Source organism: Emydura macquarii, unplaced genomic scaffold, assembly GCF_026122565.2.
Source record: "Emydura macquarii macquarii isolate MOO-44397 ecotype Brisbane River unplaced genomic scaffold, CSIRO-AGI_Emac_v2 contig_1070, whole genome shotgun sequence".
In the NCBI taxonomy this organism is placed as follows: domain Eukaryota; kingdom Metazoa; phylum Chordata; order Testudines; family Chelidae; genus Emydura; species Emydura macquarii.
This window is the reverse complement of record NW_027131207.1, coordinates 1,096,405-1,119,992: the sequence shown is the minus strand read 5'-3', so window position 1 is coordinate 1,119,992 and position 23,588 is coordinate 1,096,405. Positions and strand designations below refer to the sequence as shown.

Here is a 23,588-nt window from a genome sequence, read left to right as displayed (position 1 = left end):
GCTTAAGCCTCATACAGTTCCTAATACTGACCAGTCTTCATCCCCTCACTGCTCCTAGTTCTGATCAGACTGTGCATATGCATAGAGCGACACTGAGAGTGACATAGTATCACAGGGCTCAGAAGGACTTTCCCTCTAATTGCTACTCCCAGATGCTTCAGGCAGGAATGGAGCTGGACATTGGACCTGAGGAAGCCTGTTTCTTCTGTGCCCTCAATGACCCTGATGGTTGGGCAAGGAATTTGGGAGCCATGAGGGAGGAGACTGAGACTGAGCGCTGGTGAGGAAATGGGAGAGGGACTAGGAGCCAGTTGACTGGGTGAGTTGATTTTGAGTTCAGATGAGCAGCTGGGGAGAGGGAGATTGACTGGGGTTGGCTAGACAAGGAGACTGAGACTAGGAACCAGAGAGGTGGAAAGCCCGATTGGGGGGTTGAGGGGAAAGACAGTTCTGAAAAGGAGATGGGTAGGGGGCTGAGAAAGTGATTGGGACAAGGAGTCAGGGAGAATATGGAAAGACTCAGATTAGATGAAGAGCCTGGGAGACTGGGAGCCAATGGGTTTGAAAGGAAAGAAACAAATCAGATAAGCAGCCAGAAGAATGATACAGCCACAGCGAGGAGACTGGGACTGGGTGAAAGAAAGTTGAAGAGTAGAGACTATAGCTGGATAGGTAAGGATGGGACAAGGAGCCAGGGGTGGAGAGACAGAACTAGGACAGGGACAGTGTTGGCAGAGATGGGACAGAAGGATCAAGCTTGTGAATGAAAAGAGGGACTGCAGAAAGAGAAGGAATGGGTTCATGGCTAAGACAGTGGAATGCTGCCGTGGGAATTGGATTCTATCCCTGTCTCTTACGCAGAGTTCCTGTGTGATGCTGGGCAAGTCACTTAAACCAAAGACTTTACAGATGGCCACTGTGTGTTCCCCATTTTCTGCATACCCAACTTGAGACACCTGGGATCTGATTTGCAAAAAAGATGAGCACTCACAACAGCAACTGAAATCAGTGGTAGCTGTGCTTGAACAAACAAAATGCTATATAATACTAAGTAGTCTGAAAAATCAGGTCCTAGACAACTCAAGTTGGACACCTAGCATTAGTGTATACTGTTGACCTGAATCTCTGTGTGCCTCAGTTCCGCCGCTGTAAAATAGGGATTATATACTCCACTGCCCTCACCTCATGGGGCGTTGTGAAAATAAATGAATTAATGTTTTGAAGCACTTGAATAATGATAAGTGCCATAGAAAAGCCCATGAGGAAATGAGTAATTCTATATTCAGAGCAGGGTTTGAACAGTGTGCAGAAAATAAGGCCTGGAGCCACACATTGAATATTTTGTGAAAGCAAAATATTGAATAGCTTCTGATTAAGTGAACGCTGTCCATCTGTGCACTGAATGAGACAGGAGTCCTGTAGCTGGAAAAAATAGCATGTGATCATGTAATCGAAGACTGTATCATAATGCATACATACGAGGGGCCTGAATTAAAGTTTCACAGGAACCTTAATTCTGGCATTTCCTAATTTTTGAGTGCTTGACTTTGCAACCTTAATGATGTCCTTGTAATGTAGTTTTTTGTGTGTAATATAGCTTTACTTAACAATACGGTACATATCGTGCCTGATTCATCATTGCTCTGTGCTGGGATAGTCATTGAACCCAGTGCAAACTGCGTGGAAATTGGGCATAGAATGCTGCCAGATCAGAATGGTAGCATTTTACATTCACTTTGCACGGGTGTCAATGATTGCACCAGGTGCAAGTTGATGGAGACTCAAGCCATTATATGTGATTTACATCCCTGCAGTTTCTTAGGGCAGGTCTATACTTAAAAAACTGCAGTGGCGCAGCTGCACAGGTGCAGCTGCTTCTCTATATCGCTTCACTGAAGATGCTACTACGCTGATAGGAGAGCTTCTGCATTGGCATAGTTAATCCACCTTCGCAAGAGGCGGTAGCTTTGTCGATGGGAGAAGCTCTCCCGTCAACATAGTGCTGTCTACAAGAGGTGTTAGGCTGGTATAACTGTGTTGCTCAGGGGTGTAGATTGTAGTGTAGTTCTGGCCTTAGATGCATTCATAGAATTTCAGCTGTTGCTTGTTGTGGATCATACTTGCTGACAAAGAAACTAACTGAGTCAAAAGATTTGGGTGATGCTAAATGCTTGCCAACGAATGAAAGATCCAGTCAGAAAGGTCTGTTTTGTCATGCAGATTATAGTGATATGATACAAGTGATTGAGAGATAACAGGAAACTTCCAGTGGTCTACAACGATAAGTGCAAGTTCTGAAGTCATGCGCAGAATCTACAACAGCATAAAATTATGCTTGCTGGCAGCTAAAAGTTAAACAGATAACGTTTTGCACACACATCAAAAATAAAAAAATCATTTGCTCAAGAATAAACACTTATCTCTTACCTCCGAGCAAAATCCTGTATAAGGGAGATCAATCTTTTGATTTCTGCAGATCATAAAAACATAGAAATGTACATAAGAACGGCCATCCTGGGTCAGATCAATGGTCCAATTAGCTCTATATCCCATCTTCTGACAGTGGCTGACTAAACATACTCAGTTCTTTCAACATTTCCTCATGGGCCAGGTTTTCTAAACCTTTTATTATTTTTGTTTCTTTTTAAGGGACTCTCTCCAATTTGTCCACATCTTTCTTAGAGTGTGTGCCTAGAACTGGACACAGCACCTCAGCTGAACCCTCATCAATACTGAGCAGAGAAGATCAAATACCTATTAATAGACACCAGAATGGCATTTGCCATTAATGGGCAGACGTAATCTGATCCCTCCCCACCCCACTGCTTGGATCTGAAAGTTGCAATTCTGCCCAGGGAAGGAAAGATCCATACTCCCAATGCACAATATTAGTTTTCACTCATTGATTACTCCCATGGCTGAGTTGCAATGCAGGATTTATGGGATCAGATTCTATGGCCTGTGTTATACAGGAGAACAGATTAGCTGATCATAAGTCTTCTTTCTGAATTTAAAATCTGAATGGGTACAAACTCATATTATTTCCTCATTGTACTCTACTTGGGTTGACTAACATTGATCAAACTCTTTAGTTCCCCTCCCTCTGAGTGTGCAGAAAATATTGTCACAACAAGTCTTATTCACTAGATATTCATGAATGATATATCTCCTGCCTTCCTGTCTCCACCCACTGCATCTTAACCATGCTCGGATGGGCACAATCACAGTCTAGACACTTTCCTCAACAAAACGACAATGCAGAGGTAAGGACACACTCCACTCCAAAGGTGGTGGAGAATAGCTGGGAGATGGAGAGACACACACCATGTATCTGCACCAGGTAGACTACACTTTCTTAAGTGATGAGTGGAAGCTTCAATTTCAGGAGCTTCTGGAGGCATTGTGTCTATGCCTCCTAGAGCTCCCCCTCTGCCCGCAATGAGGGGTGGTTCCTTCCAGGCACACTAGAGCCCTCAGGACATATCTTTCACAGCATATTACAAACTGCAGGCCAGCCTAGTGCAAATTGTCTCCATTGTCTTCAATTGAGCTAAACTGATTTACAACAGCCAAGCATCTGACCTTACTATTCTCTACTAGTGAGTCTCCCTCTACTTTGTATAGTGCGGAGCACACTGACAGCACTGTGCTGGTTATAAAAATACAGTGTTCTTCAATGCAGATGGGAACTACCAGTGTGAACTTGACATTTGTATTTCTGTCAACTGTTCCATGGAATGTGTAGCAATGCAAACTAGAAACAATAAGAAAAAGAAGTTATGCACAGGCTGTTGTTAATTTAGGTCCCTAGAAGAAGGAACAAGTACGTTGTCTGAGGCAATTTACTTTGCTGAAATATCAAAGGACCTTTTCAAACTGAAGATGAGGTAGGGGAATGAAAAGGAGAGGAAGGAAGCTGGTGAAAGCAGCTGCAGATGCTGGAGGATGAGGTAGGTGAGAAATTCTGAAAGCAGCTAATCCTGGGTGGAGGAGACAACTGCTGGCAGAGGGCCAGGAGTTGTTTGTTGGGCCTGAGCCAAAGTGCACTGAAGTCAAAGGGAGCCTTTCTCTTGACTTAATGAACACTGGATCAGGCCCTAGGGGAGAAGATGCTGTCCCTCTCTAGGTGATTCTTTAGCAGCTGTCACTTAGCAGCCTATAGCCTCGCTCAGCTCAGCCGCCTTCAGCATCCATGGCTATAAATGATTAATTTGCTCTTGGTCTTTCCTCCCTTTGGGCCTGATGAGGCTGTGCCAGAGCCAGGTTAGTTTGAATCCTCCTCTTAGGCCTAACATAGGGATAGGCATTAGGATGTTAGGCTTGAGAGGAGGGCCCAGACTAACTTGGCTGTAGCATAATCTCGGGGCAAAGGGAGCAAAGATCAAGAAGATGAGAATGAGTTAATCATTTATACCTTCGCAAACAAAAAGCTGACCACTATCTGATCTAGTCCTTGATTCACAGGCGGCTGCATTGTAGCTGCAAAACAGATCTCATGGCTCACAGCCTGAATCTTAATTCGTGGACCGAAGATCATTTATCTGTGAAAAATATATAAAAACAGATAATTACCAAGCTACCTGAAAGGGTGGTTAATTGTTTCCCTGCTGGCTATTGCTGCATCTCTGTGGAGTCAGCTTGTTTTACTCAGTCAGATTGTCTCAAGGAGACACCTTCCTTAGGGGTGTATCTGAGAACCCATGGAAATCAGAGGGAGACTTTCTGTTGAATTCAAGGGGCTTCCAGTACAGCCCACACTGTCTGAAAGGACTGCATGTGAAAAGTGAAAGAAAGGCAAGTTACTATCATGTCAAAATCTGATATTTTTGCATTTCCAAATGGTTTTCTTCTTCCTAACAGTGGTATCACATAATGTGAATAACATAGGCAGATGTGTGATGTGCTGCTGTCCTGTATTAATGGATTTCATTCATATATTTGTAGCTACATGAAAATTAATTTTTTGTTTCCTGTTGTCATTTCCTCTAGTTCCTTTCAGTCTCCAATATAAAGTGGTTAAATCCAGAGATTAAGATTACTCATGAAGAAATGCTATAAAGGCTTCCAGTGGTAATCTGATCATATACTATTGAATATTTGCAAGCATGGAGCTAGTCCTACAAGCCTGTGTAGCAATCTTTATCTTGGGAAACCTACTGGCTTCTCAACCACTTGCACAAAGTAAGTTGAAATCTCCAGATATTAATTTTAAAATCTGATGTGCAGATTAACATTATTTATGTGGGTGTTTTATTTGCTTTATGTATTGTCAGATATAATACCTTTTCAAAAAAACATGGCTTACTTCATCACTGGTGTAACTTCACAGTGACTTCAGTGGAGTTACACCAGGCATGAATTTGACCCCTGTTTCTTTAAAAATCTATAGTGACATAAGAGAAATTTTTAAAATGGTTTCTTCTAGTTGAAAATCAGGAAAGACCTTTGTAAAGTTGTGTTTGAAGATAAGGGGAGGGCCTTTCAAAACTCTGAAGAGTGGTACTTATTGTCAGAGGTATGAATTATGCTAGCAGGGATCATGTACAAAAGATAGAGCTGCAATCTTCTGGCTGGACATCCATGTTAAAAACCAGGGATTTAGATAATTAATATTCTCTCAGAACAAACAGTATGGGGGAAAATACCGAGTTACCCATTGACCAGTAGATACTGAAAAATTATATACTTAATTATCCATTTCCCAGAGGGAAAAACTTTACCTATTATTAATCCACAGTAACAGATTGGATATTTGGTGACCTGGACATTAGAATATCTGTCTCTGAGACTTTAGTTATATTACACAGTATCATAATTATTCATGCTAAGAAATAAACTAATTGACTCAGAAATCTATTAAAAAAAAACCTCAGCACACATGGGTGATAATTTAACCTTCATTTTTGTTAACTTAACACTAAGTTATTGTTTTTCATTTCTAAATTTCATGAGAAAAAATCATGCTTTAAGATTATTGCAACAGTTTACCATTTTCTATAAATCTATTCTCTATTATACTATATGTATGAAACATAGGCTTCTGGCAACTCAGGGACACAAGGCCTGATTTGCCAGTGCTAATTACCTTGTGTAGCTATTTACACCTCTGCAAAGTGGATGGAACACTTTATCATTCACATGTGACAGCATGTTAGATCTAGTTTGCAGACACATAAATGACTGCACAAGAGGCGAAGCTGTGGAGACTCAGCTGGATAGCGCCTAGTTACTGCAGAGCCTGCTGATCCTACCAATGGTGTGCCACTTCCACTTGCTACAAAGCCCAGTAGAATGAGGAATACAACTCCTTCAGGGAGATGTATTCTCTCTCTCCCTCTCACTTACTCTCATTTTTTAACAAAGAGATTCATTTACCTTTTATTCTGAGTCATATGAGCTCATTTCAGCCACGCTTACACTGACTAGCACTATTTCTGACTTAGATGAGATTGCTGTCATGGATAATATTCAGTGCAAGCAGGTGCTGCAGGATCAGTTGCAGGGTATCAGTCTCAGGTTGGTTCAGTAGAGCTGTCTAGGAGCTACTGTATGTGGAAGCACTACGTGTGGTTGCTTATTAGGTGTTAATCAGTGTGGGGAAATCAGAAGTGGTTTCTCTTTTTTTATTCTGTTTTGTTGAGGTTGCCACAGTTCCAGAACATTTGTGTTCCACTCTGTTATCTCTGCAAATATGTGTTTTTTTGTTTGTTCCATTACATTTTGGCTTGTTACACTGTTCCTTTTAGTTCAATAAGAAAGAAACATAACTTGTGGTTCACGGTGCTGCTGCTCACATAATTGTTCAACATTCTGCTTGCATAAATTTGGGGGGAGGGGGGAAAGGCTCAACTAATAGTCACATTTTCTTCTTAATTTTCCTATCAGGCAAATTACTGCATGTGCAGAGATCATATATTTCATGTATTTATGCTTCTACACACTTTGGTGCATTCGGTGTTTGACTCTGCCAATAAGACCCTGTCTTTGAGGGGTATGTGGTGCACCATCAATCCTGATGGAGTTCTAGCAGGAATTTTCCCTCAGAGAACAAAAATAGAGTTCTTCCCAGAGCTGGAGGAGTTTGACCTTGCTGTGCCCCTTCCAACAGCGCAGCATGCTCCCGACTGACTTCTTGGCCAGGTCCACTGAGAACACGGATTCAGAACAGCTCTTCAGGGCAGAGACTGTCTCTTTGCTGTAAGGTTGTACAGACCCTAACACAATAAGGCCTTGGCTTCCATCCATGCTACAATCATAAATAATGTTGATAATTATTATTAATTAATAACCCTGCTTCTTCCCTCTCTCTTTGGGGTGTCATATGATCTCCCTGACCTTCTGCAACTATGGGGCAGTGGACAAGATAGGGGCTACAATTATTATGAGCTGAGGCACCAGACTGGCTCGTAATGATCCTGACTGTGTGGATACTTCAATGCTTGAGACCATCCCATTTACCTTCCTTGGAATCAGAAAGCCTATGAAAGGGGGGAAAATATCCCCTGTTTTATCACTGGGCTCTGCCCCCCCAAAAAAGTTAAAACTCTCTGACTTCACTCCCATGAAAGCCACTTTCGACAGGCAGAAGATGGTTCTTTTTCCAAAACTGCATTGCTCCCCCTAGAAGAAAATAAGCATCCTGCAGCAAAAGGGGCAGGAAGTGTGGGGCATCAGAGGGGGTTGCCAATGTTCAGGTAAGCTATGGAGAAGAATCCAAACTGTTTGATGCTGATCTGAGTCAACCTTTAAAAGATCTTTTAAAAATCTTTAATAAATGGAATAGAATAGAATATAATTTTATATTAATATTTTGTAAAGAGGCATACTATACTGCCCAGAAACTTAAGGAAAGAGCATGGGTTCAGCTCCTCAAAGGTATTTAACTCCCATTGATTTCAGTGGGAGTCTGAGGATCTGGTCTCTGGTCCCTTCTCTGGAACACTTACTATATTAGAGAGGGCTGTGAATTATATGAATTACTAAAGCAAAACAAAAAAGTGCAGAATCTGAAGTTCATTTACCCACCAGAAATGCATACTGTAATAATCAAACAAAATGTATTTAAAATTATATCAGTTCTGTGTAATGAAATACATTATTTTAAAATCTTTAAATTAGGTCATCTGTTATCTGTTATGATGCTCTTAGAAATTATAGTACATCAGAGGGTTCTTACCATCACCAGATAATTTATTACGACCCCCACTCTCTTTTTATTCATTAGTCACTGTTCATTGTTAATGTATTTATAAGGTGTACACATCAATTACCATGTTTGCTAGATGTCAAATACAGATGTTAAAATCCCAGAGTTCTAATCCATAATCCATAAAGGCTGGTTCAGGAAATTGATAATGAGATTACAGACCCTTTTGCCTCTCAGTCACTGGTTAGTATGGAGAGGAGGTCAGCAGTAATCAAATGCCCTTAGCAGATGATGCCTGTGAGGTGCTCTAAGTGAAATGAGTTACATTTTCCAATCCAGTTCTCAATGCACATGTCCACATCACAAAAAGCTATCATTATCTGCGCTAGAGTTGGCATCTTCATTGGTAATCTCACCAATAAAACCAAGGATTAAATGCCAATTTGGCATCTTTTCATAAGTAAAATGATGAGAAAGCTCCCAGATATGTACTGATAGTTACCACATGTTTAAAGGGGAATTAACATCAAAATGTCCACATCTGGCCATGAACAATATTTCTCAGGTGTACATAAAGAAATCCATACTTGTACTTCTCTTAAAAAAAAAAGTACTGTGCTATGTCTCACAGTTCCAATACCGTTCAGTATTATTCACACTGTTTCCAACAGCTTCCATATCAATCTAAGAAAAGTGTAAGTAAAGTGTGCTATAAGGAAGGTGGGTTAAAAAGTGTGTTGGTCGTTACATTCTGAAGAATTAATCAGAAAGACTAAAGAGACATAAAGTTGTGTTGTTTTAACTGTTGATCCTAGGAACTCTGTGCAGCTGAAAAGCTTGTCTCTTTCACCACCAGAAGTTAGTTCAATAAATAGTTCAATGTAATAGCATTTAACCACTTGGAACTCGGTGAGAGTTAAAATTCATAGTCTCTAACGTCTTTCTTGTAGAACAATTTATAATGAACTTCCCCTCCTGCAAACATGCTTCTTTCCTGAGCCCTGTCAACTCTCGTCTTTCCCCTTTAACTGTATGTTGTCTAGTTAGCTTGTAAGCTTCTCTCCCTCTCTTTCCCTCTAAATTTATATAGACCCCCCATCACCATAATAAATGAGTACCTCACCATTATTTATGGATTTATCCTCACAACACACATGTGAGGTAGAAAAGTATGCTTATCTCCATTTTACAGATGGGAAACTGGAGCACAGAGAGTAAGTGATTCGCTCAAGGTCACACAAGGAGTTCATGGCAGGTATTTTGACACCTCTTTCTGCCAAAAGCATATTTTCCCCACTGATGGTAATTCAGATGAAGAGTTTTTTAGTCTTAGGTCTTGCTCAATTTTATCCCACCATCTTCTCCTTGGTAGGCCATGAGATTGGATACCATATGACGTCCTTCCAGGGAGCACTTAGGCACTCGGTCATCTGTTGTCCTAGCTACGTGTCCTGCCCCCTGGAGTCAATGGGATTTCACTACATTTACTATACTGGGTTCTTCACGGACCTCTCACAGCTCCCTAGTAGATCTTCTCCACACATCATTCTCCCTTACCGGCCCCAAAATTCATCTCAGCACTTTATTTTCAAAGGCATTTTAGCTGAATGTCTTCCTTCTGAGTAAATGTCCAGGTCTCACATGCATACAGACCAACAGGCCTTATAATGGCTTTTTGTATCTGAAGCTTGGTCTTTCTCAGTAGCTGGATATTTCTCAGTAATTGACATTTACCTCTCTGAGTAAAATTGTGAATTTTGATTAATTAGTTCCACGTTCAAACGGGCCACTCTTTAGATGCATAAAACATTTTTTCATAATGAAATGACATTTTGCTGCTGTTTCAAGCCAAGAATGAAAAATGACTTGAATTTTAAAGGATCTATAACAATTGGTGTTTTTTTGTGCTTTTTACACTCGGCTGAGACGTTTTTCAATGTTATAAATATAAATTGCACCAACCCCCCCAAAAAACAAACAAACAAACTAAACAAACATGAGGCCAGAGAGGGACTATATTCAAAGAAAATTGTGAAATATATGTGGGAAAGATTTACAGAGCTTTTTAAGACATACGCTAGTACAGATAAATATTTTAATAGTGCTCTGAGATTGGAAGGTAGGCAGCACTGTCGATGATAGTGAATTAAACTGAACGACTATATGGATATTTGTTCCTAAATATTATGGTAAGTAAAGACCTGATACAAGCCCATTGAAGCCCATAGAAGTCTTTCTATTCACTTCAGTATACTCTGGATAAGGCCTGTACATAATATCTTCCGTAACAAAAGCTTCACTAGACATGGAAAAAGTTAGATGTAAACATATACATAATATATGTTAAGATAATTATTATCTAAATCAAAAGTGATGACATAGGCCAAAATATGTCTGGAAGAAGTAATTTGCCTTGACAAGGACACATATCCAGCAGAGAGCATATGGGATTCAAGGTATTCCAGAGTCATTTTGGACCCAACATACAAATGCTCCATAATGATAGGAATAGTTCTTTACTGCCTGCCATTATGCTTATCTATAACTCAGTGTGTAGGAGAGTAAAGAGTTAAAAGCTGGACAAGTGATCAGGCCTAAATTACAGGGAATGGAGTCAAGGCAAGGGCAAACCTTGTTTCTGTTAATTGTTGTGAATTTTAGTTAGAGTCTGTTATCTCTCTTCTTCTCCTCCCTTCCTGGCCATCTGCGCAGGAGATGAGTCTATTGCCATTTCTGTGCAAGGTCTTTTGGTGGGAAGAAAGCATTATTTTCCTTCTCCCCCAGCATGCCTTTACTTCAAAGAATGTTAGTGTAAAATGTATAGGTTTTAAGGTGATGTGCCTGACTTCTGTATGGTAATCCTGTAAACAACAAACAGGGACGGGTATAATTGAATTCATTATGTAGTTGTTAATATTCATTTTATAGGTGTCAGTGTAACCAAATAAGGGTCTATGGGGAGTTGCTGGAAATGTAGACATTTACATACTGTTATGCATAAAAGAATTGTAAAGTAACACCCTTGTTACTCACCCACAGCGTCGAGGTGGAACGAGCAGGCAATGAAAGATTCCGTCTCCGCAATCCACCCCCGGGACAACGTGTTTGATTATTTCTAACACAGTGCATTATGCAAATATTCAGTTTGCTTTTTATGACTCTAACACATGAAAGTTAATGATTCCTACTTGTTTTAGAGAATGAAAAATTGTCCATAATAATATTTATTTGCTTACCTCTAAGGGCTATTCTTAATGAGATTAATGAGTTAATGTGTGGAAAGGGACTTCAAGATGTACAGTGCTCTGTATACATGATATATATGATATTTCTATTTTTTACAATGAAATAATAAGGGAGCTTTATTTAATAGAAGAAATGCGAGGGAAAAGTAAGTAAAAGCACACTACGACTTTGTTTAATTGTTCACAGAATCTTTGACTTTTAGGGACAGATAGTGATACTTTTGCTCACATAAAGTATTACCCTACTCTGCAAGCATCACATGGATTTCAATTATCCTCCTCACAGTGTAAGGTTATTAGAAGGATATGTGAATCTGGCCCATAAAAATCAAAGATGTAATGGAATATGTAGGGTATAGAACTGGGGTCCCCAAACTACGGCCCATGGACTGCATACGGCCTGTCGACACATTTTGACCAGCTCGCTCCCCCCTCCTGGCCCCGCTTCTTCCCCTCACCCCTCTTCCACATGGGCCCAGCGCCCTGCTCCTGGCCCCAAGCAGTGCTGGTGTTACCTAGCAGCTCTGTGTTCTTGGGAAATCAGGGCACAAAACCCCGACTCTCTCTCTGGCTCTCCTGAATCCCCCCCGCAGCCCCTGCTTCAATCAGAAACCAAAGGCTGCTTAAACCCGAAACCAAAGGCATCTCAATAGGAAAAGGCAGTGGACACAACTAAAACCCTCCCATCAAGGGTGATACAACTTCCCATGCCTCATCTACATCAAAGATGTAAAACGGAGGCATCTCAATTAGCACCTCACTGGAGAACAGAAGCCTCATCTACATCGAAGATGGAACACGCACTGAACTCTGGGATTGGTAAAGCCGGGAACGCACTGAACTCTGGGATTGCCAAAGCAGGGATGCACTGCATGTTGGGAGATCTCTGCTCTTGATGTAAATGAACTAACACCTGTACACATCCAGCTCTGCAGTTATCAGACCATTCTAGTCATTGATATGCAAAACACTGAATCCTGGTTGCATTGTGAGCTCTCTCAAGGAACATTGTCCATAGCCAGGAATGATCAGCTCCTTTTGTCCAGACGTTGTTTATCCATAAACAAACCAGGTGTCTACAAAACCCCCTATCAAAGTTCAAACCCCTGTTCTTATGCTTGGATCCAAAATGCTGCATCAGTTCCACTGTAACTTCCCCTCTTCCTGACTGATCATGCTGGGGACTATGCCTGACTCAAAGCGCTCCAGACCCTAAGCTGACCATCCTGTTTTCTGGGAACCTCTGAGCTACATGGAGTGGTGAGACCGCCCCCCCCCCCCTTTCTTTCCCCAACACACTTTTTCTCTGTCTCCGTCTTAGTCCAGATATAACTTTCTACTTTTGTAATCAAACCTGGAATAGCTTTTTCCAATACCCCAACTGTAATTGTGTAGTATTGTAAGCATTTGATTGTTTTTTTCTCGTTGTATGGTATTACTATTAGTATCGTAAGTTTTATATACCTAGCAATAAAACAACTGTTATAATCAAGCTGGTTGCCACTTTCTCTCCAAACTCCTTTGTGTTCTTGGTCCCTTTCTTGCTCTACAGTAATGCTTCTCTTACCTAAGCCAAAGATCTCTGGAGTGCCCAAAAATCCTATGGGGTTTGCTCACCAAGGGGGTTATTGCTAGAACAATTATGGTGTAAAGGGGACAGCTGAGAAGTGCTGCTCTGCCTAGCCGATGGAGTCCAGGGGCAAATAAGGGTGTGGCTCAAAGTGTTGTTTGACCCAGCCTGATTGAGTCCGGGGGCAAATAAGGGGGGCAGCCAAAAAGTGCTGTTTGGACTCAGCCTGCTCAAGAAGTGTGCTCTCTTCTGGTGCGGTGCAAAGGGGCATATAAAGGTGGCCACTGAAAGTGTGGTGTCACCCAGCCTGCTGAGTTCAGGGACACATAAGGGATCAGCTGAGAGTGCTGATAGCCCGGTCCGCTCAGACGCACTCAGTTAATCTAGAATGTGTGTGTATCTGTGGGGGGTTTATTTGAATCTGGTGCTGGAGAAACCCAGCGCTGGAAACCTTAGGTCCTGCAGGATATCTCCATTGGGAGTGGGCTTGTAGCCACATGAACACACAAGTAACACAAGCAGTACATTAATAGAATCACACCTCCTTCCGGGAAGGTAACCCTAATAAATGAGCATACCCTAAGGTGAAGGGCAAATCTGGTAACACTGGGCGGCGGCTGCTCCCCCCTCCTGCCCCTGCCCCTCTCCCACGTGGACCTACCAGTGCACTGGCCAGAGCTGTGCTGCTGCCGGCCCCAAGCAGCGCTGCATGGCGGCCGCTCTTCCCTCCCATCCCTGCCCCTTCCCCCGGCCCCTCTCCCCACAGCACCCTGGCCACGGGGAGCCGCTCTGGCCCACCATAAGAGGAAGACTGAACCTGGCAGCTGAAAGTTTGGGGACCCTTGGTATAGGAATTGGGTAATATCCCTTTAAATAGTCCGTGAGCCATCTAGTGGGTCTTCCGTTGCAGATAGAGTGGACTGGAGGATGAAAATTCTATTTTTCAGCAGCTTTAGAGGTTTTAAATGTGATTTTGCTCCTCCCTGCAATGAACACAAAACCCTTTGAACATTTATGCAAAAAATGGACTTGTGATGAAGTGTCTGTTTTCAGATCCAAACCTAAACTTTTTGACTTCAGTTGTGTGTGTGTGTGTGTGTGTATCTATAGCCTGGTGGTTAAGGCACCCACTTGAAGTCCCTGCTCTGCTTGAGTCAAAGCAGAGATTTTCATCCCTAATCATTCTGAATCAGTCAGAGGAAGGACTTGAATCTGGGTCTCACAAGCCACAGACCTAACCACCAGACTACAGAGGATGAGAATCTCTTTCTGTCTTCCACCCCAACCTCCTCTCCACCCAACTTCCCAATGAAGTTTTACATGAAACGTTTCAGTTTTGACAATATTTAATTTAATCGAAAATGTTCTGACTAGAAGCCACCTGATTGTAACTGAGTAGCAGTGTATATATGTAGCTAGGCCTTGTATACTTGTATATAGTTAGTAAACACAGTTACTTTGAACTCATCTCTGTCCGGATGCTTTCATCATATTCTTAATGCTGTGTAAAGCAAAGACGCAACAGACTACCAGGTAATTAGGCTTATTCTCATGTACAGTAAGGCTAATTTACACTTGTCTAGTCATATAAATATAGTGGGTGTCAATATAATTTATGCCTATGTTAAGGCCCTTTTACACTGCCAGAGAAGTGTAAAGTGGCCTTTAGGTTAATAAGGATCAGGCCCAATCATCTGTATTCTGCTACTGCAGAATTGTTCCCTGTAGTGATTTTCTTGTATTCTGTGATAAATATTTTAAAATGACTCTGAACTGGAACCTCCAGTCTACAAATCTCATTTTTAGGAGATTTGTTTCAGATATTCAGCATACATTTTCTTACTCTTGGTTTCATTCCACTACCTATAGTTATTATTCTTGTATAACCCAGAAGAATTCCTCTGGTTCCTGAAATCCTTCAGACATTTGTAGCTGTTTATCTATTTCCTGAATCAAGCTATGAGGAATACACTTAATGTACCACTGTGGTATTCTGATCAATCCTGACTAACTCGAAACAGCATTGGCTTTTGTCGGGTGCCTGGAATCTGAGCAAGAGGGATGTCTGGTAAGGGGGAGTAGGAGGATGGGAGAGAGAAGAGAATGTGAGGATAGTCAGATGCTCTGAGTTGACCAGGACATAAGGAGGTAGGGAGAAGTGACCAGTGCCATAAGGAGAAACCATAACATTCCTTCTCTTTCGCTGATCCAAATCTGGCCACTATCCAAAGTAATTCCGAAGGAGAGGGATAAAAAATTGCCAAATCAGTAATGCTGCATATGCTATATGGAGGCAGCACCTCTTTCTAATGATTCCACCTCAAGCAGGTTATTTGAAATATTATTCGGCTGAAGCCAAATATCAGAAAGTTGGCTCGATATGAAGACCTATTCAAATCTGAATTTCAGTCCAGGCCCACAAGCTACCCAAATTAACATCTGATATTTCTCTCAGACTGCTGCCTGTTTGGAGTAAATCCAGAGTTACACTTGTTCAAAGCTGGTGTGAGTGAAGAAATCAGGACCATAGTTCTTCTTTCCCAAATAATTAATATTTTTTTAGTGCTACTTTTGAATTCCTCCTAATCTGTTGGCATCTTTCTGGTATTGAGCTGCACTGAACAAAACGAAATATTCCAGGGTGCTCATGCCAGAGCTGTATAATGAGGGAATGACATTTCCTTGCTCTGCTGTGAGTGATGTCTCTGCACATATATACGGATCTATCGTGCTGCCACACTGCATTGCAGACTCCTAACTATTGTTGTTCACCATGAGTTTGTCTACACTTTAAATGCTACAGTGACAGAGTTGCATCTCTGCAGATGTGCTGCTGTAACGCTTCAGTGCAGACACTACCTATGCCAACAGAAGGGATTCTCCCATCGGTGTAGGTGATCAACGTCCCCAAGAGGCAAGAGCTATGTCAATGGAAAAATTCTTCCATCAGCCTAGTGCCATATACACCAGGGGTTAGGTCAGCTTAACTACATTGCTCAGAGGTGTGGATATTTCACACTGTGAGCGACATAACTGGCTCGGCCTAACTTTTTAGTTTAGACCAGACCTAATAGTCCCTAGGTGTAATTAATTTGGTACTGTGCCCCAGGTTTCTCCCTCCCATTGTTTCAGATTATATTTCTGCAGTGGCCTTGTTTTTCATTTTTCCAATCTCAATGCCATTTTATTATTTTCTACCCATATTTCTAACCTCTCTAGGTTCTCTAGTCTTATTTCCCTGCCTTGCAAGTCTTCACATCATTTCTCAGTTTTTCTGTCATCTGTGAATATGGAGTATTTAAATTGGAATTACTAATCTCTTAACGAATGGGTGGTCATATCCTTGATTTCTGGGGTTGAAATTATTTTGTTTGTCATTGCAACATGACAGGTCTGAAAGAAACCTTCAAAATCACAACAGTCAATTTCAATGGTGAACAGATGCAGATCACATGGGCAGCTAAAGACTATTTCCCTGACAGGAATGTGACTTTTTTTTACAAGTAAGTACTGGCAATGGCTATCCTTTTCCTCCTGTTTAATTGTTTAGCTTAGTGATTCTAAAGGTATGTCTACACTGTAATTAAACATCTGCAGCTAACCCATGTTAGCTGACTTTGGCTGCCAGAGCCCCAGTAGCCTGTCTACACCACAATTTTACAGCCTCGCAGTCCAAGCCCTCCAAGCCTCAGTCAGCCGAAATGGGCTAGCTGTGGGTGTTTAATTGCAATGTAGGTATTCCCTCAAACATCTCACTCAGTCCAAGTTGTCTGAGCTATGCCTGCAAATGAAAGAGATGCTTACATTTGATTCATTCCAACATGCGGACTTGTTTATGTTCACTTCACACCACAACCATATTTTCCAAATAAATCAGCAGATCGACCAAATACGTAGCAGCATGCAAGTGGTTACACCCTCAGTCTTGTCATTCTTCTGATGCCAACTAGTGTGTCACAACATTTGGAGCCATTTTTCACACACTCACACTGCTTTAGCTGCTGGTTAATTAAGAGCTGTGAAGCAATCAGTTGATTCTGCAAGTGGAAATGTAACATTTATTGCTCCTGGGTTAGTGACAAGTCAGACAGTATGAGGTTTACGCAATTGTTAGTGGGTATATGAGACAGCATTTCCAGTAGTATGATGTGGAAATAGGATATCTCATCCAACAGTGAATGTCAGAAACAGAAACCCTTCCCTTCTTAGAAAAAACAATATTAAAGGAACCTGAAATTTTCAAATTGTAATGAACAGATGACTGGAAAGGCAATGGGAGTTGGGTACTGAACTCCTCTTCTCCACTTTGAAAATTCCACCTATAAATCTTCCATGCAAATATCGTGTGGGAGAAGTATTTTAATAAGCTAAAGTGACAAAAATAGATAACATAATAGATAGATAACATAATTCAATAGATAACATAATAACTGTGTTAACTAATTTTATTTTGTTTTTACTTATAGATTTGGCACAGATCGTCAAAATAGAGTTTGGAAGCAATGCCCCAACTATATACTTGACCAAGGTTACAATTCTGGCTGTCTCTTTAAGACAGAGGGAATCACTCTTAACGTCTCTATAAAGGACAAGAATGGAAGTGAATTGCTTTTCAATCAAGCACTGAAATCTGATTTCTTCAGTAAGTGAGTGTGCAATGACACTACCAAATTCCTTGGTAATGGTAGTGTCTTCAATGATCTTTTGTATTTAGTCTGAGATGAAAAGAGAGAACTACTGCAGAGTATAAAATATCATTGAGGAAGATGGAGAATTAGTCCAGTGTATAAAGCATTATCAGGATGAACAAAATAGAATATTATTCTCTCTTTTGGGTATACTGAGGCTGCTTCAACACGTGTTCACTTCAGTGGTTGCATTGTCTTCACTGGAGCTACTCATTTTGAATAAAGACTGTGGGATCACTGAGAAGAGATGGGGTCAGGCCCCAAAATTCAGATCCAAATATGGATTTTAAACACTCAAAAATGTAGATATGTTTGGATTTTGAAGTATTTAATATTGCTTACAATATAGAATATGTAAACATTCACGTAACAACAACTGGAAAATTCTCTCATGTTTCAAAAAGCCATGCTTCCATTTTCATTGCGGAAGGGCAAATATATTATATCATAATGCCAAAATGACAACAGGTTACAGTGAGAAAGCATTGGAAGAGTAAGAGTGAGGCATTTCTATTTCTTTTACATCTCTATAGGTTTTATGTAAGTAGATATATATTATGGATTCAATATATAAAGACAATTATTGTAAAGAAACCGACAGAATAGAAGGAATTATTACTTAATAAAATAAAATAAATCTTAGTTACAGAGCATCATTGAGCATGTCTTCTAAACTTTGAGCATGTTACGGAAGCTTCCTGGGAGGAAGGCTAGTCTTATGGCTAAGGCACTGGAGAGGTGTTCAGGAACTCTGGTTTAATCCCCAGCTTTGCCACAAGCTTCCTGTGAGACTTTGGGCAAGTCACTCTGGAGCTCTGTGCCTCAGTTTCCCATCCCTAAAACACAGATGATAATACTTCATTCCTCACAGGGTTGTTGTGAAACTTCAGTAATATTTATCAGGTGCTCCGATACCACAGCAATGGGAGTGAAATAGTTAGATTTCTTTACGGGTAGCATGTCTCAAAAGAGAGGGTGCACTAATGTACTTCAGGAAGGGGTGATATGCACCAACTCCCATAAAGATTCAGCTTCCACTGCTGAGAGATAAACAACCAAATGGTTCAAAATATTGTGCCCATAATGGTTGAAACAATATGGCAGTTTAGAATAGCACAAATGAATGATGCCACAGGTCTGAATTACATTATGATGTTCAGAAAACAGGTCAGCTGGGGAAGTGAACCTTCTAAGCGGACTGAATTACATGACAGTCTAAAGAATTTCCAGGAAGTCTTGGGGGTAGGGGGTGGGAGTGATAGTTTGAAGTGAGTCATAGTGGTTCATTTTTATATCTATTTTCTCCTCAGTAAAACCCAATCCACCTGAAAACGTAACCTTTCATTGGAAAAGTGATAGAATTACTATAGAATATAATACACCAAAGACATCAGTGAGGTGCTTGATGCTTGAACTTCAGTATAAAAGCAAGTATGACAAAGAATGGCAGGTGGGTGCAGTTTGCAATTCTCACTTAACACAGGAAAGAGATGGGAGTGGCTCCTCCACAGAACAAAAAGCATGGGTTTTCCCAGCAGACCCATCTCATCCTATTAACATACACTTGATGGGCTGGCAGCAGAATAAGGGCTAGTCTTCACTGCAAAAAAGTGCATTTTTTCCTTTGGGATAACTAATACACATGTGCTATCTTGCGGTAAAAACAGGCCAAAGACAGGGACTTTAAATTAAAGTGAGGTAAAGTTGTCAAGGTAAACAGTCTTCTACTCCCCCCCTCCCCGGACTTCACTGTGTTTTTACCTCAGGTTACCTCATAAGTGTTAGTTACACCAGTTACACCCAGTAAAAACCCCATCTTTTTTAGCTTTAAAATTCGCTAGAATCCTGATATCTAATGTGTGTTGAATATCAGCATTCCAGTGAATGGCCATGGTTCCAGTGATTTACACTTTACTGCATACACACAAGACAAGAAGACATAGAGGAAAGGCAAAACAGAAAGAATGGGAGTGGGGAGGGGAGTCATAAATGGGAAACAAAGACGAAAAATGGGAGAAAAAAAGAAGACAACAGAGAATAGGAGATGGGAAAGAGACAATGCTCCGGGCATTTTATTTATCTAGAACATAAATATTAACCAGCTCTCAATTTCGTTTCATGGAATTAATTTTTCTGGGCTCATAAGTAACTTCTGTATACTTTGTGAACCAAAACTAAATTTCTTTGTTTCACTGTAAATAATTATTGAGGCATAAATGTAACATAGAACGATATGTCTGAACTGTAACATTGTTTAATACTAGAAAGGGGTCTGAACCAGGAAAATTCATTCAAGATCCAGACCTCCTAAAAATTCAAGGTGTGTTTTCATCTGTGGTTTTGTGTCAGCCCATCTCTTACCTTTGTTATTACAGTGATATAGTATAATACTCTGAGAGGGAAAATATATGTTGGAAATAATAATTAATGATCAAATATTTTCCTGTCCAGTCTAGAAAATCTGAATGTTGCAAAACTGAAGAGCAAGGATTCGATCCAGAAAAGTGCTATTCCTTCCGGTTCAGACTGGAAAGACTTGCACCCATCTGCAATAGAGTTTCTTATGTCAGTGAATGGGGAGAAGTAACAGTTTGGAGGAATGGCAACTTACTAGGTAAATTCTAAGCTTCATTCATATTCTTAGCAGGAAATGATATCAAAGGAGGGTAGGCTGGGAGGGGGTTATTAAGTAGTGCACTAGGTTAATTCAAAGTAAAGATTTAGTCAACAGTGGAACAACCGTGTCCAAAGCCACACTGAATATTCTGGCCTTTGCCAGGAAGTGCATTGTTGATTTGAGACATTAACAAGGAAGTGGAGACTTTCCCTCGAACTTGTCAAATGGTTGGGAAGAGTCATAGACATTGCTGGAGGATGCTAAAAAGATGTGGATATTTATATAGCAGTAGCTGCTGCCATGTTGCAGGATCTTCAGTGACGTCTGTGGGGATGTCATGACATGGAAGAAGATCAGAAATGAGGATATTTGAAGCTGAAACCAACAACCATCCCCATCAGCGCTAATTTGGTATCAGTGGCTTTCTTTGTACGGATGTATTGTTAGGATGGAAGGCCAATGATTACAAAGCATGCTTACCAAGGAATGCTGCTACACATCTGACAATCATGTGGTCACCAAAAACTTCGTTGGCACGATAGATTTGCCAGCAGTAGACATAAACTGACTATCCAGCTAGACCACATAAAGGACTAGATAAAGATATATCTGGGTGGTGCTCAATCTATAAAGGATACGTCCCTTTGGAATTTGCCATGATGATGATGATGGATGGATCAGGTTAATTCATAGTCTTTTGAAGCATAACTTGATTCATGAGTTCAAATTGGATTGGTGCCCTCTCATATGTCTTCAATTCATATCTACGTTCCTTTAGATGCCCCATGCAAATAATGATTTGACCCAGTAACAAATAGGCTTTGTAAAGTTTCCTTATTAGTTGTATTACAGTAGCACCTAGATATCCTAAATGAGATTAATCATAGAATTATAGAATATTAAAGTTGGAAGGGACCTCAGGAAGTCATCTAGTCCAAGCTCAAAGCAGGACTAACCTCAGCTAAATCATCCCAGCCAGGGCTTTGTCAAGCTGCAGCTTAAAAACCTCTAAAGATGGAGATTCCACCACCTCCCTAGGTAACCCATTCCAGTGCTTCACCACCCTCCTAGTGAAGAACTTTTTCCTAATGTCCAACCTAGACCTCCCCCACTGCAACTTGAGACCGTTGCTCTTGTTCTGTCATCTACTACCATTTAGAACAGCCTAGCTCCATCCTCCCTGGAACCCCCTTTCAGGTAGTTAAAGGCTGCTATCAAATCCCCCCTCATTCTTCTCTTTTGCAGACTAAACAAACCTAGTTCCCTCAGCCTCTCCTCATTAGTTTACAACTGTGCTAGGCTCTATTGAATTTCACAAAGCTGATTCACTGATTATTCTTCAAATGCTGTGTGCAATTTTTCAATGACAGAGATATATATGAAAAAGGAAAAGATGTTTTCTCTGCCATTGAGATCTCATATACATAACACTGTATGATTTAAGTTTTTTGATCTAGATAATAATTTTGCCTTTCTCCCACAGTTTTGTCTACCTTGTTTGGTTAGTTTGTATGATATATATGCTGCTGACACCTCCATTTGATAGAACTTTTCAGGGTTCCTCAATATTAATTATTTATTTACTTATTTTGATTAATAAATGCAAAGTGCCTATCCGTAGCGCTGGGAAATTTACCTATAGTTTATACATCCAATAATCACTATAATTATGAGAATAATACAAAGAATATAATGCAATATAGTAATGGAATAAAATAGAATTGAATACCACAAGAACCTCCAATTAAAATAAAATTGAAATACCTACAAGCAATTAAGACTAAAAACCTTTAACCATCAGCCAACCATTCCCTAAACCCTCAGGAAACAGGGACTTTACAGTATGTCTGGATGGTTAACAGATCCAGGTCCTGGCAGGCCAAGGGAAGTTGAGTGTTGAGTTGAGAGGCCTTCACGGAAAATGCACCGCCAGCAATCCCATCATGTTTAAAATGAGAGAACTCTACCAGTGTAGGGGGAGAGAAAGTGTCTCACAAAAAGCCAGCTCACTTTTAAGGATTTGTAAGAGAAAATCAACACTTCATACTCCACCTACAAAGTAACAGGCAGACAGTGCAGCTCACAGATCACTGGTGGAACAGCACCAACTAACCACCTGCTGCACCAGCTTCAGTGTCTGGTGGTCTCAAGAGGCAGTGCCTTCTAGAGTGCACACCAGAAAATCAAGTCTATGGCTAGGTCTGTGGTCTCTGACCTTTTCTTTTGCACATTCCTTACCAAGCACAATGAACAACAGCTGCAACATGAACATCAAGCAGCAGCATTGGATCTAACAAGACCCCCTGTGCCATCCTGTGCGTCGTTCTTCTAGGTATAGTCTCAAAGACAGACTACGTTAAGTAACAGGACATTTTTCCTCAACTTTAATGAGATTTGGATTATCCCTTATCCCTTTGCTGGAAAGTAATACTCCCAATGAGTATCATGAATCAATAGAGAGACCTGCTGTAGTTACAGAAACACAAGCAGTCACGCGGTCCTCACACCTTCAAACTAGATCTCCACAAGGTGCCATCCACTAGGCTTTCTAACTCCCCCAAAAGATATGGGTACTTTGACACATGGGGATAGTAACTTACCTGTGGACACATGAAACACTAGGGTTGGAATCCTGGCCTCACTGAGGTGAATGGCAAAACTCCCATTGTCTTCAATGGGACCAGGACTTCATTCTGGGACCATGCCAAAGTTTTCAGTGCCTGCAAACTAAATAACATCTGAAAGGCAAGCCAAGAACAGTCTCTTTACATTCCACAAGACCTGAATTCAATTACTCTCTAGAGAGATCATCACTTTTCCTTGTGGCTTTTTTGGTTATGCACCAAATGGACAGGTGGAAAACTCTGTCACTGTGTAGGGTGTGAAAATGGAACTTTACCCACAATGCAGTTATTCAAATAGGAACAAATAAATAATTTCAATATATATTTCTTATGTTGCCTTTGGGTAGAGCAGGAGCTCATGTACTAGATTCACAAAAGTGCTTAGGTGCCTAAGTCTTGGGTTTAGGATCCTGAGTCTTAGTTTTGTGATTCACAAAACTCCCACTGAACCCTGTAGGCACCTAAGCTCACTTGGTGCCTAAGTTTTTGCAGTAAGACTTTCTGTCAGTGCCTATGTTTCTGCCTCTGAGGTTATGCACAGCTGCCTCACTTAAGGAGTCTGGACATCTATCTGTTGCTGAAGCGCCAGAGCAATTTATGAGCTAGGGGAAGACAGACATTTGGACAACTAACTCACGTGTAAGGCCAGAGTTGGTAGGCATGCTCAGAGACTACCTACTGGATCAGGCAAGTTCACA

At 40.9% G+C, this 23,588-nt stretch overlaps 1 protein-coding gene and 1 long non-coding RNA gene across 3 annotated transcripts in view; one reads left to right on the top strand and one right to left on the bottom strand.

Moving 5' to 3' along the window:
• The window catches only part of LOC137151453 (uncharacterized), a 99,713-nt gene that overhangs the window by 22,471 nt on the left and 53,654 nt on the right, over window positions 1-23,588 (bottom strand). The window contains exon 2 of the long non-coding RNA XR_010919269.1: window positions 2,428-2,470. This is a non-coding gene — a long non-coding RNA (uncharacterized lncRNA). The remainder of the gene's footprint in view (window positions 1-2,427; window positions 2,471-23,588) is intronic.
• The window catches only part of CRLF2 (cytokine receptor like factor 2), a 30,098-nt gene continuing 10,975 nt past the window's right edge, over window positions 4,466-23,588 (top strand). For both annotated transcript variants that reach the window (XM_067545718.1, XM_067545717.1), the window contains exons 1-6: window positions 4,466-4,794; window positions 4,990-5,181; window positions 16,353-16,464; window positions 17,428-17,603; window positions 18,960-19,099; window positions 20,101-20,263. In XM_067545718.1, coding sequence (XP_067401819.1) covers window positions 5,106-5,181; window positions 16,353-16,464; window positions 17,428-17,603; window positions 18,960-19,099; window positions 20,101-20,263 — 667 coding nt within the window. In that variant the 5' untranslated portion in view covers window positions 4,466-4,794; window positions 4,990-5,105. The remainder of the gene's footprint in view (window positions 4,795-4,989; window positions 5,182-16,352; window positions 16,465-17,427; window positions 17,604-18,959; window positions 19,100-20,100; window positions 20,264-23,588) is intronic.